This window comes from Teleopsis dalmanni, chromosome X, assembly GCF_002237135.1.
Source record: "Teleopsis dalmanni isolate 2A chromosome X, ASM223713v2, whole genome shotgun sequence".
NCBI lineage: Eukaryota > Metazoa > Arthropoda > Insecta > Diptera > Diopsidae > Teleopsis > Teleopsis dalmanni.
The window spans coordinates 41395645-41412233 of record NC_051848.1 but is presented as its reverse complement, the minus strand read 5'-3'; the positions used below and the strand labels follow the sequence as shown (position 1 = coordinate 41412233).

At 32.1% G+C, this 16589-nt stretch overlaps 1 protein-coding gene across 29 annotated transcripts in view; it reads left to right on the top strand.

Moving 5' to 3' along the window:
• Positions 1-16492, top strand: part of LOC119662728 (myosin heavy chain, muscle) — a 30021-nt gene extending 13529 nt beyond the window's left edge. For 6 of the 29 annotated variants that reach the window (XM_038072457.1, XM_038072454.1, XM_038072455.1 and 3 more), the window contains exons 11-18: positions 4309-4426; positions 5089-5352; positions 9120-9329; positions 10265-11151; positions 11846-11924; positions 12325-13500; positions 13595-14500; positions 15903-16492. In XM_038072457.1, the coding sequence (XP_037928385.1) occupies positions 4309-4426; positions 5089-5352; positions 9120-9329; positions 10265-11151; positions 11846-11924; positions 12325-13500; positions 13595-14500; positions 15903-15986 (3724 nt within the window). In that variant the 3' untranslated portion in view covers positions 15987-16492. Of the gene's footprint in view, positions 1-821; positions 940-2495; positions 2614-3397; positions 3516-4308; positions 4427-5088; positions 5353-9119; positions 9330-10264; positions 11152-11347; positions 11427-11845; positions 11925-12324; positions 13501-13594; positions 14501-14591; positions 14898-15902 lie in introns of those variants that run through there. The other 23 variants (XM_038072446.1, XM_038072442.1, XM_038072459.1 and 20 more) reach the window with 8 other exon arrangements.
• Positions 16493-16589: the final 97 nt, after the last annotated feature.

Here is a 16589-nt window from a genome sequence, read left to right as displayed (position 1 = left end):
ATACAACAATGAAATCTCAATGATTTTATAGTTTTATACAGCATCTATTATTATTGAAGCTAAGCAATGATATTGTAGCATATGATGTGATAATCACTTACTTATTTAGTAATAATGTATATATTTTAATGTTGATATAGTGCAAAACAAAAATTAATTGATACAGTATAGCTTAATGTGGTATGATGACATATTATGTTATATATTCAATTATCTGCAATATCATATGACATGATTAGTATTTATCATTCTATTATCATGTGATTTAATATTGACGATATGGTATGGTAGAATGTGGTGTGATGACACATTAGGCCATTGAGTTCGCAAATAGTTTTTGTATTGCTAACTATAACTACTTCAAGTAATAGATCTATTTTTTTTTTCATTTTTGTATGAATACAATTCACTTAATTATTTATTACTAAAATGATTTTAATATTAAATGAATTTAAAATAGTTCAATATATTTTAATGCATATTAAAGTGAATTTTTGAGCTGACCATACAGCTATATATAATACTACCAAATATCTATTATCAGTGGATATGAAGTAAATATTTAATTAAAAAAAAAATTAATAAATATCATATGCTGTAAAATCATATACATTATACAATAGTTTACTATTTTTATTATACATTTTTATTTTATTTATCTATTTATTATATACTTAGTTAATATATAGTTTATTTATTCATATATTTATTACCTCTTTGATATATTTAAATTATATTGAAAACTTAATTAACTTACAAAACTAAATGAATTTTAAAATTTTTTATTATATTTAATTGACTGTGATAAAAAAAAACTATAGTTACATGATTTTGGCACCAGCTATCATGGCTGCCGAAAAGAATAATAAAACCTCTGCTGCCAAATGTTTGGAATCTGTTGGATTGGATCCAGATATGTACCGTATTGGTCACACCAAGGCACGATAAATCAATTTATATCTTTTTTGTTCCATTTCTATCTATATATCCCAACCTATTATCACGATATGTTTCTGTATGAATGCCCACGTCTAGTGAATCTGCAATATTCAATTATATATTTGTTTGTTTCCCGAAACTGAAGCAGTTGTAGATGCAAGAATTGCCTGAAATTATTTTTAGATTTGTCTCACATCACATACTCTTTTTTTAAATATATTTAGTATATCCTTAATAATTACTCTTTTCCATATATATATGCACATTATATATTATAGTATACAACTGCATTTGTTTATCGTATATAAAAAATATTGAAAGCATTATGTTATCCATAAGTTGTATAATCCTTTAAAACCGGTACTCCTTAAACCCATAAAAATATTAAAATTATGTTATACAAATATTCATATATTATTCTATAATTTCTCTGTTTACCTGTTTTATATATATATATATATATATATGTAAAATCCATCGAATGTACCCCTTATATATCTCATATATGTCATATAAACATGTATGCAATTTCAATATCACATTTTCTCATATCAAATATATACCCGTCATATTTTAAGATTGTTTGGAGTATGTTTCGTGTAATGGCATGCGTATATATCTATACCAATAAATATTTACATATATATAAATAAATAATTATTTAGGCAATATTATAACTTAGTGAACATTTTAATTAAATAAAACATTTGCAGCATATTTAGTGAAAGCAACTTGTAAAAACGATATTTTAACACGTTTTTCATATATATTAAAAAATTCTATATGCATCCACAGGTACCAAATTCTTAACCCAAGAGGCATCAAAGACCAGAACGAGAAAAAATCCTCCCAAATCCTTATTGAAACCACTGGTTTAGACGGTGATTTGTACCGTTTGGGTCACACAAAGGCATGATATTCAAACTTTAGTTTATATGCTATCGTATTTATATAATAAGAATATATTCCAAAGTTGTCAATATTTCAATATTGAACGACTTAGTACATATTCTTCGTCGAACACTTGCACATAAGATATTTTGAGTTGTGGACTCACTCTGTAGTTAGTTTCGAACGGCTTCGATTATACAATTGCTATTTTAAGTAGAGTAGAAATTGTAGTTTTGAAATACATAAAAAATGCTAATACGTTATTAAGTATTAAATAAAAAAATATCACATTTAAATTTTCTTAAAATATTTACAATGCAAAAAGTAGTTAGTTGTTTATTGGCTAAAACACTTATGATTAATAAACACATCCGCACAGACCACAGCAAAAAGTACAGTACAAACGCTCTTACACAAATTATAGCAAACATGCACACATGCACACACTAGAAAGCCTCGGCTACACATACACAAACAAACAAAGAAACAAACAAACAAAATACAAATCTCAAAATCGGTAGAAACTTCTTTGTAAATATTTTATGATAAGAAGGTTAAAAAAATTAATGTATGTACTATACTTACATTTAATGTATTCTTCTACTACATTTAAATAAATTTATTACATCACATATGTATATGATATGTTTTATACAAATTCACAGCTACCAAATTTTAAATCCAAAGGATATTAAAGGCATAGATGATCCTAAAAAAGCTTCTAAAATTGTTATCGAATCGACGTCATTAGATCCAGATCTCTATCGTCTTGGTCACACAAAGGCATGATTTAAACAAAAAAAAAAAATTTTGCGAAAAATTTCTTCGAAACACAAAAAATTTGTCTCTTAACTTGTTCTTAAAATTCTCTTAAATATAAAACATTCCCAAAATTTTCCACTTTACTAAAGCCCAAATTAAGTAGAACTGACTCAAAGCAAATTTCTTTGACAAAAGAAAAGGGCTGCATTTACAAACCTGCCAATAACTTGCCAGGTTCTAGCAAACAAAAATCCTCTAAGTGAAAATGCGAGAACCTGCCAAATATGCCATATTCCTTAAACCCTAGAAGATCCACTATACCACACAAGAGTAACTACATAAATAAATTTATTTAAAAATATCATGCTGCAGTACTTTTTAAAATAAATAAGTCAACACGTACTTATAACATTAGCCAAAAACGTCTAAAGCCCCACTAAACTAGGGCATTGCCTTATTCATTTTGTTAACTTTTTATTTGTTCTCATTTATTGTAGTGAGTAGTTAAATTATATACATACATATATTTTTTATATATAATTGCTTATATTTACATTTATTTACATAAACACAGTAGTACATATAGATATACATATTTTGTAGTTACCTTAGTTATTAACAAATTAGTTGTTAAGATTTTAAATTATTTGTTTATTTTGATATTTTTTGTATTTTTACTAAACCGTTTTATACATATTTGCATTTTTCCCCTCCAACATAAATGAACATATTTATGTAAATATATTTAATGTATGATACATACGAAAACAACACTCACCAACAACACATCAACAACAATATACAGCTACCAAATCCTTAACCCAAGAGGCATTAAGGGAATTGAGGATCCCAAGAAAGCCTCTAAAGTTATTGTCGAATCCACCGAATTGGGAGACGATCAATACCGTCTTGGTAACACAAAGGCACGAATATTTTTTAATAAATAAAAAAAAACCATTTAATTTCAATAAAATGCAAACGTAAAAGAGAAACACAAAAATAATTGCCAAAAATATAATAACAAATGTTATTAATATTGCAAATGTTATTAACATAGCAAATGTTATTAACATAACAAATAGAACTTTTGCAATAATAACATTTATAAAATTTATGCTACAAAAGCAATGGCTCAATGAACTGATGTCCATTCCAATAAACCTATCTCAAACATATAGTAGTAATTTGTTGTTAAAACAAGTAAAAAACTTGCCATATATGAAGTTATGATATATGTTTGAAATATCCCAGTACTTCACACCCACACCCACACACTGACTTTCATACTCTCAATGCACTTAAATCCTATAAATAAATCGTTTTTTTTTTAAGGTATTATTGTATGGTAAAATGTGTAAAAAATCCAACAAAAATTTGGACCGCACATTTTTACCAGCACGTAGTTGCATACAAACATACAAAAATAGATAGTTGTATGTATTTGAAGCTGCTCAGGACCCCTTCAAAAAGAAGGCATGCATAGAGTGGCAACAAATGATTTTTACTGGAATGATTTTTACTTAATATTATTTTATATATGTTATGTATGATTTATATTTATTAAAACAATCTTCTTATAATTTAAGTAGTATTTTTGCAACATTCGTTTAGACTAACTGTATTATACATATACATATAGTAGTTTTACTTCCAAAATTTTTTGATTACTAAACATATTTTATATATACTTACACATACTTATAAAAACACATACAGCTACAAGATCATGTGTCCTAAACTATTGCACGGCATAGAAAAAGACAATAAGGCCACTGATGTTATCATTAAATTCATTGATTTGCCCGATGACCAATATCGCTTGGGTTCAACCAAGGTATATCAGAGACTATATACTATAACCGCTACTATAATCAATTAAAAATATCTCACGCAAAGCCAAAATTGCAGCACTAAAATAAACAAAATTCAGAAAAAAAGAAATCGCGTAAAAAATAAAAATATTATTATTGCTTAAAATTGAAAATACTACACACAAATCAGAAATATATCTGCCATCTAACACACACATAAACTTTACTTTAATCACGCACAGATATATAGAATTTAAGTCTAAAATAATTACATTTATGCATCTTGCAATACTAACATTATCAATAGTTTTGCACACAACTGTTATATGTGCTTGTTCTGTTTATTTGTTACGTGAAGTCCCATCCGAAATCCCGTTTTTGTGTAAAAAAAAAAAATTTAATTACGGAAAGAAGTGTTTCTTGAAGAACTGCTTGAAATTCAGCTATAAGTGAGTTCTTTGTAATCGCCTCTAAATGTTGATAATAAGAATATTAATTAGTAAATTAATAAATGTTTGTTTAAAAAAAATGTACATCTCGGCAATAACAGATAGCTCACTTTAGCCAGCAATGCACTAAATTGCTGCACTTATAGATCTTTTGCAAGAACTTCTTTAGCTAACCTATTCAAATTATTTACTCCCGCACACGCAAATTCACTTTGCGGTACTTATAAATCATATAGGTCTTCTTCCGTGCCGGTGTCTTGGGTCAAATGGAAGAATTCCGTGATGAACGTCTTGGTAAGATTATGTCATGGATGCAAGCCTGGGCTCGCGGTTACTTGTCCCGCAAGGGCTTCAAGAAATTGCAACAACAACGCGTTGCATTGAAGGTTGTACAACGCAACTTGCGCAAATACTTGCAATTGCGCACATGGCCATGGTACAAATTGTGGCAAAAGGTCAAGCCCCTCCTCAACGTCACCCGTATCGAGGATGAGATTGCTGTAAGTATAAGTATTAAAATACAAAACAATAAATAATATTTAAATAAAAATAAATGAAATAAAATAAAATAAAATAAAATAAATTTCTATTAACATATAGAGATTGATAAATTATATTATACACTGTAAAATATAAAATAATATAATAACAAAATATAATAATAATAATGATAATAATATTTCTTTATTATTATAAATAATTAATATAAACAATAAATGATATGAATTAAAATAATTTAAATATTATTAATATAAATTATTCCACAATAGCAAAATGTTAACATATAAATTGCATTTGCATATGGAGCTGTTGTAGTTGTTCATACGAAAGGTTACTCATACGCGCCGTGGTACGTGGGCTTCCTACAACGTTTATACGTTCATAAATTCTAAAAGATTTTCGTTTCGAATTAAAAAAAAAAAAAAAAACAAAAAAACACAAATCAAAGGAATATAAACAAATATCATTTTGTCACTTCACAACTTAAGTGAAAAGCAATTTGGCAGCAATTAAACACTTAATCAACTAATAAGACTTTGTGACCTCGCATACTTGTGACTGAAAGAGGCACAACATTTACAATGCAGCTGCAAAATATTCGGCTAAACTTAGTAATAATATTACACAGCATATACATAAATATTTTTTTTTGGATTAATATTTCTATAACCAAACATTTTTGAAATTTTAAAAAGGTCAATAAGATCTAATAATTTAATACCACCCACTGCAATATTTTATCGGTTGTCGACGCTATATGAAAATACGTTAGAAAAATGATTGAATACACGAATTGCATTAGTTGGGTTGCATTTGAAATGTTAATATATATTGACATTTCTCTTACATGTATATATACATCATCATTTACATACATAAAGCTACGTAAGATGTTGTATTTACTAATGACGTTATTCATATTGATACGTTTTATATCATACCGCAACGATAAATCCTATAATATATATTACTGATCTATAATTAATGCTTCCATAATCGCCATTGAAGATGTACGGTGCAAAAAAATATAAATTTAAAAATTCTAATATACAAACACAAAATCAGTACAAAAATCTATTTTCTCAGTTTTCCACTGAATAAATTAAAGCAACTCAAATATTTTATTTACGATTATTTGTAAAAAATTTATTGCTTACATAGAAAAGCAATAAAATGTATGAAAATAATGGAAAATAATGGGAAACTCACAAAGTGGAGGTCATAATTAAAAATTTTATTAAGCGGATCATGCAATAACACTCCACACTTCACACTTAGCGGTTTCTATATGGCAGAGCACCACTTCGCCAACCAATACTGTGATTTAGTATGTATGAAATTATCTAAAAATAATTTTTAATATCTAAACAAATCAAACAAAAAAAAAAAACACATTTTGGTTACTTCAAAAATGATCTTTCAAATGAATTCCTTTAATTCAAATCAAAGATAACTGAGTACACATATTTATTTATATTCCTATCCTATGTTTCCTCTTTGGCATGTGTGTTTGGTACTCGTACTCGTACAGCAATTGCTCATTAATTAAATTATTAAAAATCGAGATTTGCATTTATAGCAGTTAACAAATATATTCTAGAGGAAATCTAGCATAAAAATCTAAACAAACTGCTAATAAAAATATTGAATAAGATATATATATATACATATATATATATATATAAGTATATATTTATATATATTCGCTTAAATCAGCAAAGACCAAGCAGCAAAGCACCAAGCACATCATCAACGCAATTAGTCTCAAGTATCCAACCAATTATATTGCAGCACATTTCCGAGTACTGCTATTTTTGGCAGATATTATATATATACGGCATGATATATATATATAAATACTTGATGCGTACATTTAATTGTACAACTCTTAAATCATAATTTTTTATTTATTTATTGAAAATGAGCTACAATGAAAGATTTCTTGTAGCAACAACAAATATAACATTTGTTGAAGCAAACAACAAAAAAAAAAAAAACTGAAGCATCAGAGTACTAAGAAGAAAATACATGACTAGAACATGGCAAATCATAGCCAGCCAATTACCATATGCATTGTGCCTTTTGACTCTTCAATAAATTCAAAATTAATTATATTCAAAATTAGCAGCCGCAGCTGCAGAAAAGTCAGAATCTGAGACAGAGCAATCAGCAGCAGCAATTATAGCAATACTAGCAATACTAGCAATACTAGCAATAGCAGCAATAGCAGCAATATAATTTTAAATACGCCTTACACTTCTAGGCCTATTAATATTCAAGTACACTCACAGCTCACAGCTCACAGCTCATATAGTGGTTTACCAGAATTGCTGTTGTTATTGCTGTTGCTACTACAACTACAAATATATGCGCTGATATCATTAGCTATATATTTCCGTATGCAATGATCATGTCAGCATGCGCCGATGAGTAATAATTATGAATTTTTAATAATTTTTAATTGAATCCTCATCAAAAACAAAAACAACAATAAAAAATATACTAGCCCCCATAATGTATATACTTGATGAATATTGGATGTTTTCGGTGTGATTGCGATAGCAATATACTTTTCTATTAAGAAGTATATATTGTGCTCTCACTCCTATTACACCTGTGGTATATCATAGATGTTAAAGCTGGCGTTGACGTTCTTAAATTCTTAAGTATGATGCAGCCACAACAGCCGTCATCATCGTCATCGTCGCCGTCGCCGTCGCCGTCGTCGTCGTCGGTGTCGGTTTTGCCGCAGCAGTCACAGTTGCAGTCACAGTTGTAGTCACAACGCAACGCAGCGCAGCTCTGCTTTGCTCTGCCAATTGCGAGCACTGATTTTTTATTATTTTCATATTTTCATATTTTCATTTTTAATAAATGATAATTACCAAAGAAGCGTGCTCTGCTCTGATCTGCTCTGATCTACAGTGCTGTGCTGCTGTGTTGTGCTGCTGTGATACTCTGCTTCTATACTGTTGTACTGTGAGTTGGTACATATTTCGGGGCGTAGCTAATTTTATAATATCGTGCAATATATTGCAAGCATTCCAGTTGTTGACCAGTACCTAAACAGACCTAGTTACCTGGGCAAGCGAGCACAAGACACTTTTTAAACGAAACCAAAACGATTTGCGCCATCATTCGAAACGGAAATACAAAAATCGAACAACAATTAATTGAAATACAAATTTGAATTCAAATTCAAATTTAAATTAATTGAAATTAAATTGAATTTATTAGCAATAAATACTCGAATACGTACGAATTGCACCTATTGATTATACATAGGAAAATATTTTCCATTTACGAAAGTGCGCAAAATACAATAGTCTTAAAAACGCTAAATAATCGGTAAAATCTATATTAATTATAAAACAATTGAAAAAAATTGTATTAAATTATTTAAAGTAAAACAATGGCAGATGATAAGAAAACTAAAAAATCGAAAAAATCCACCACTGCCGCTGCAGCTGCTACACCAGTTGCAACTACTGAAACGGAGGCATTAACACCAACCGAAACAACAACAGTTTCTCCTTCTGTAGACGCAATCGAAACAGCTCCAGTGAGTTTAGAAACTACTGCAACAGCAATTGCAGCACCAATAATACAAAATAACGATGAGCAACCAGCTACAAATAGCACAACAACTGCAACACCATCAGTCATGCAAAATGCAACTACTACAGCTATTGCGGAATCCTTTCCAGAAGAAATCAATGCAACTAATAAAATAATTTCTTCCACTTCTGATTCTTTTGACTTACAGCGCCTTGAAGAGAAAGCTAAGAAGGCTGAAGAAGCTCATGCTGCTGAAATTAAAGTACGCAAGGAATTGGAAGGCCTTAACGCTAAATTGTTAGCAGAAAAGACTGCCCTTTTGGAATCATTGTCTGGTGAGAAGGGTCAACTTCAAGATTTCCAAGAAAGGAACGCCAAGCTCACAGCACAAAAGAACGACCTCGAGAATCAATTACGTGTAAGTATTAAAAACCATTTTTATTATTTTAATAAATTTCCTTTGTGCCATACAAAATTCATTATATATAAAATTGTAAGAATTATAGAAAACCTTTATTCTATTCAAATAGTTCTGTAGCAACGAATATAGGAAATCCTTTTCAATTACTGAAACAAAAATTAAATATTCAAAAGATTTTCTTGAATTTTATATGTAGTATAGCCAGACTATAACATTTTTACTACTGCAAACAGTTCTTCCCTCTACATGCTCCAAATGAAATTCTAGTAATACCATTTTCAATCCCATACAAATTATTTAAAATTCCTGTAGAATCCAGTTGGTTTCGTGAAAATCGCTGCAATAATAACTTAAAAATTAAGCGAATTCTGGACACTATATATATTTCGAGTTCTGTATAGAAGAAGCATGCATACATATATACTTAGACCCTAAGAATATATATTGCTTGCCATTTCTTATATAGAAAACTATTTCGTTTATGTTAAGAACTATAGAATTGGAACCGACTTCAATAAATTACATGCTTTTCCTTCCACATTCGCAGGAAGTGCATTAGTACGATTTCGGTTCATTAGCAGTGATCATAGAGCAAAACGTTTGTTGATGATATCTGTGCTGGCATCGTCAATTTGTCCATTTATTACACTCAACAGAGTGTTTCGCATTTTACGAAACAACGAAAGAAAGAAAATTTTGTGTATTTTCTTAAGCGGGCGAAAGTAGCAAATATTTCTGTGCTATTTTTGGAATGCATTCGAAATGAATTAGATTTCAATAGCTAATGCAAATTGGCTAAAATTAGCACAAGCTGATCTATCGCAATATATATGCAGTAAATTCTTGCACATTTTTTACAAATTTTTTTGTTTTTGTATTTTCTTTGAATGTGTACGCCATGTCTAATTTTTTACTTGTTGGGATTTTTTTAGGATATCCAAGAACGTTTGACTCAAGAGGAAGATGCCCGCAATCAATTGTTCCAACAGAAAAAGAAGGCGGATCAAGAGATTTCTGGCTTGAAGAAGGATATTGAAGATTTGGAATTGAATGTCCAAAAGGCTGAACAAGATAAGGCTACCAAGGACCATCAAATCCGCAATTTGAATGATGAAATCGCCCACCAAGATGAACTCATCAACAAATTGAACAAAGAAAAGAAAATGCAAGGCGAAACCAACCAAAAGACTGGTGAAGAGCTCCAAGCTGCCGAAGATAAGATTAACCATTTGAATAAGGTTAAGGCTAAGCTCGAACAAACCTTAGATGAATTGGAAGATTCATTGGAACGTGAGAAGAAATTGCGCGGTGATGTTGAGAAGGCTAAGCGCAAGGTTGAAGGTGACTTGAAGCTTACACAAGAAGCCGTTTCAGATTTGGAACGCAACAAAAAGGAATTGGAACAAACCATCCAACGCAAAGACAAGGAATTGTCATCCCTCACCGCCAAATTGGAAGATGAACAAATTGTTGTCGGCAAACACCAACGTCAAATTAAGGAATTGCAAGCCCGCATCGAAGAATTGGAAGAAGAAGTTGAAGCCGAACGTCAAGCTCGCGCCAAGGCTGAGAAACAACGTGCTGATTTGGCTCGCGAATTGGAAGAATTGGGTGAACGTCTTGAAGAAGCCGGTGGTGCTACATCTGCACAAATTGAACTCAACAAGAAACGTGAAGCCGAACTCAGTAAATTGCGTCGTGACTTGGAAGAAGCTAACATTCAACATGAATCTACCTTGGCTAACTTGCGCAAGAAGCACAACGATGCTGTCGCTGAAATGGCCGAACAAGTTGATCAACTCAACAAATTGAAGGCTAAGTAAGTATATAGATTTCAATTAGTATATGCATTTTTTCTAATAGGTATAGAAAAGATAAATGAAATATCGTTCCTCACTGTTGAATTGTTGAGTGTCCAATAATGTTCGTCCAATTTTTTTAAAGTGTCGTTGTAAAATTTCTTAAAATTTCTTTAATAATCAAAAATTTTCTTCATATTCTGTGATAATATTTAGGGCTGAACACGATCGTCAGACTTGCCACAACGAGTTGAATCAAACTCGTTCCGCTTGCGATCAACTTTCACGCGATAAGGTAATATGCCAAACTCAAAGGGGTTTTCACACCCAAAATATATATTAATAATATCAAATCTATTAAACACACAATAGCAAAAAAAGATTGACAACTGGCATGTACTTGTCTAAAACCCGATGTTACTTACGTGTCACATTATCCCCACATACAATATTTAAAACAAACAAGCAATAAAAGTGTTTTAATACTTCCTCATTTTAAATCCCAATTTGTCACTTATACTTTCTAAATGTGTCTGCCTCTCTTCAGTTTGCTGAGAAACGCATCAGGGCAGAGCAGAGCCAATTTTATCGCAAGACTCTTTTAATGGATGCAACTTGGATTTCAGCTGAATTTCTAATTTTAAGCAATTCCCACGACAAATTTAACACACAAAACTAACCACACACTACAATTTTACTCTTAATCCAATCTAGGGCTGAAAAGGAGAAGAACGAATACTACGGCCAATTAAACGACCTCCGCGCTGGTGTTGACCACATTACAAACGAGAAGGTATACAAATTTCTATTCAAAATTTTGCTGATTTCGCCGCTGTAAAATATATGCTGAATTCAGTTCAAAGAATTATTGAAATTACATAGAAATTAAATCTAAAATTGTATATTTTCTTGGTAGAATTGCTTTAAGATCACAACATTTTTACGCTAATATATAAAACCAATTGTTGTCTGATTTGAAATAAAGCAAGACAACAAACCAAATGCAATCAAGCATATTTAATCCATTTTCAAGTATAATCGCTTCTAATTAACCGATAATTTTAATGAAAATCCTTTTAATATTTGCTTCTTACCTGTGCTAACTTTTGTACAGTTTACACATTGCCGCAATATACAATCAAAAACAAAACTTTTGTCTATATTTTACTAATACATATTTTAATTATATTCAGGCTGCCCAAGAAAAGATTGCCAAGCAATTGCAACACACACTTAATGAAGTTCAATCCAAATTGGATGAAACCAACAGAACCCTTAACGACTTTGATGCCTCCAAGAAGAAGCTCTCCATCGAAAACTCCGACCTCTTACGCCAACTTGAAGAAGCTGAATCCCAAGTATCACAATTGTCCAAGATCAAGATCTCCCTCACCACACAACTCGAAGATACCAAACGTTTGGCTGATGAAGAATCCCGCGAACGTGCTACTCTCTTGGGCAAATTCCGCAACTTGGAACACGACTTGGACAACCTCCGTGAACAAGTTGAAGAAGAAGCTGAAGGCAAAGCTGACTTGCAACGTCAACTCAGCAAGGCTAACGCTGAAGCTCAAGTATGGCGCAGCAAGTACGAATCCGATGGTGTTGCCCGCTCTGAAGAATTAGAAGAAGCCAAGAGGAAGTTGCAAGCTCGTTTGGCTGAAGCTGAAGAAACAATTGAATCCCTCAACCAGAAATGCATTGGACTCGAAAAGACTAAACAACGCTTGTCTACTGAAGTTGAAGATTTGCAATTGGAAGTCGATCGTGCCAACGCAATTGCTAGCGCTGCCGAAAAGAAACAGAAGGCATTCGACAAAATTATTGGAGAATGGAAACTCAAGGTTGATGATTTGGCTGCTGAACTCGATGCCTCACAAAAGGAATGCCGCAACTACTCCACTGAATTGTTCCGTCTTAAGGGTGCCTACGAAGAAGGACAAGAACAACTTGAAGCTGTCCGCCGTGAAAACAAGAACCTCGCTGATGAAGTTAAGGATCTCCTCGACCAAATTGGTGAAGGTGGCCGCAACATTCATGAAATTGAAAAGGCACGCAAACGCTTGGAAGCCGAAAAGGATGAACTCCAAGCTGCTCTTGAAGAAGCTGAAGCTGCTTTGGAACAAGAAGAAAACAAGGTATTGCGCGCTCAATTGGAATTGTCTCAAGTACGTCAAGAAATCGATCGTCGCATCCAAGAGAAGGAAGAAGAATTCGAAAACACCCGCAAGAACCACCAACGTGCCCTCGATTCAATGCAAGCCTCCCTTGAAGCTGAAGCCAAGGGTAAGGCTGAGGCCCTTCGCATGAAGAAGAAGTTGGAAGCCGACATCAACGAATTGGAAATTGCTTTGGATCATGCCAACAAGGTAAGTTTTCCTATTTGCTGATAATGTTAAATTAATTGAAAAACGTATATAATGAATAGAATAAATAACTAATGTAATTTTTATAATATTTTAGGCTAACGCCGAGGCCCAAAAGAACATCAAACGCTACCAACAACAACTTAAAGATATCCAAACCGCACTTGAAGAAGAACAAAGAGCCCGTGATGATGCCCGTGAACAATTGGGTATTTCTGAACGTCGTGCTAACGCTCTCCAAAACGAACTCGAAGAATCCCGCACCCTTCTTGAACAAGCCGATCGTGGCCGTCGTCAAGCCGAACAAGAATTGGCTGATGCTCACGAACAACTCAATGAAGTTTCCGCCCAAAATGCTTCAATCTCTGCTGCCAAGAGGAAATTGGAATCTGAACTGCAAACACTCCACTCTGATTTGGATGAATTGTTGAACGAAGCCAAGAACTCCGAAGAAAAGGCCAAGAAGGCTATGGTTGATGCCGCCCGCCTTGCTGATGAACTCCGCGCTGAACAAGATCATGCTCAAACACAAGAGAAACTCAGGAAGGCTCTTGAACAACAAATCAAGGAATTGCAAGTACGTTTGGATGAAGCTGAAGCTAACGCACTTAAGGGTGGCAAGAAAGCAATCCAAAAATTGGAACAACGCGTACGGGAATTGGAGAACGAATTGGATGGTGAACAAAGAAGACATGCTGATGCCCAAAAGAACCTCCGCAAATCAGAACGCCGCATTAAGGAATTGAGCTTCCAATCTGAAGAAGACCGCAAGAACCACGAACGCATGCAAGACTTGGTTGACAAACTTCAACAAAAGATCAAGACATACAAGAGGCAAATCGAAGAAGCTGAAGAAATTGCTGCCCTCAACTTGGCTAAATTCCGCAAAGCCCAACAAGAACTTGAAGAAGCTGAAGAACGTGCTGACTTGGCCGAGCAAGCCATTAGCAAATTCCGTGCCAAGGGACGTGCCGGTTCAGTTGGTCGTGGTGCCAGCCCAGCGGTAAGTTAAAACTGCACTAAATATTATTACTATTTATATGATTTATTAAAATAAAAATATTATTTATTTCCCCTGTCATTTATGCGATCAGAACTAAATACGGCACAACAATCGGCCACTCCGTTCAAATTGTGAAATATATGCAAAGAGAATTGTCTAGATCATAAGAAATATATTATAAATAAATCCAAACCAAATCTAAGCGATGCATTGTAAATGCATTCATTCAACATTCAATTTATAGAAACTTAAATCATCATTCAAGCAAAAATGAAAAATACTCATCAAAACCATATTAGCCAATTTAGCTGATTCAGAACTTAATCAAAATATTAAAACTCAAAACCGCGAAACAAAACAACCTTCAAGCAATAAAATCGTTCATAAGATACTTCAACTTCACTACTTTTTTATTATAATTAATATTATTATATATATACAAAATATGTGTGTGTACAGCAGCCGACAGCGTCTAAAGGTGGCCGCAATAGAGCGCTGGATCAGTAAATACTTTCCATTTCATTAGTAAGTGCAACGAAACGTTACTATGTATTTGTATGTGCATTATTGTGTATGTGGTCTACTATTAAGTGGTGTTTGGGAAACTTGAGCCGAAACACCCTACCAACCAAGCCCACAGCACCAAACTCAATGTCAAACTCAAAGATTACGTTCTTGACTTTAAATGTATTTGAACTACGTTTTGTTGCGTTAAACCGTATCGTTGTTAATTTGCACTTTCTCGTTCTATAGTAACTCGTTCTCTTTTACTCATACATTACGTTTGTCTCACCATAATGCCATAATGCCATAATGTCATTGCCATTAGTAAGTTCGCTATCATACGTTAATACCTCAAAGTTTATCCGCAGTTCGTTCAACTGTACTAAACTGTACTGTACTAAAATCATCCAAACTTAATATTGGATATTAGCCCACATTGATATTTGTCAGCTCAAATAAACGTGTATGGACCTACACGTAAAGTTTGTAGTTAAAGGTTTTTTAAACCCCCTATTCATTAATTATTACATTTCATATTTTACATTTTGTGATACTGAATTGGAACAAAAAAAAATAAATAAATGATCATTATTGTTCCACTACAAAACGTGCACCGCATTCGCTTCGTTGAAACCACAAAAAACGCATATTTAACATTAACCATTCCCAAGTATTAGAACCAAATCAAGTACTTACTGTATACAAAACCTTTACATTTTTGCCCTATTCCGCAACAGCTCGAAACAGTGTAGTCGATCATATTTTAGCAGTTCGATTCCTTACTGTTGATATCCCCATTCCAGTGAATTGCATGTTATGTTACAATTTACAACCTCTTTCAGCCTCTCTAAAAATGTTTATAATATTTTAATAATTTTCATTTTTATTCTCTTCACAGCCCCGAGCGATGTCCGTACGGCCACAATTCGACGGAATGGCTTTCCCACCAAGATTCGACCTTAATCCAGAAAACGAATTCTAAATGCCATTTCATTTTTTAATTTATTTAAATATTTCATAATTGTGTTATTTTAATTTTATTTAAACTATTTTTAAACTTTTTTGTTTTTAAATTAAATAAAAAAAACTTATTTAAATCGAACGACGGGAGGAAAATGCACTTAGGCAAAAATCTAAAATCTAAAATCTAAAATCTAAAAAAAATCTCTTAAACAAAAGAAACATAAAAGCTATTGTAATACCAACTAACAACGACATAAGCCTTAACGAGTATGGATGAATTTAATAAGTAAATAAATCATCTGTCGACTTTTCGATGTGCAGGAGGACATTTTAGCTAAAAGGATATCTTAAATGTATTTAATTTTTTTATAGTTCAAACTAAGGACACAAAATAGGAAATCCAAAAAAAAATTCGTAAAAAACAAAAAAGTTCATTTAAATGACAAATGCCCCGTCATATGAGAAGAAATGAAAAATGTCAACATCGAAAATCAAAACATGAAATAAATAATGAAATTCTATATATACAATGTCTTTATATATTTACTATTTAATTTAATATATATATATGTATATATATATAAATTTATGTATGTATATATATATATATATTAATTATATT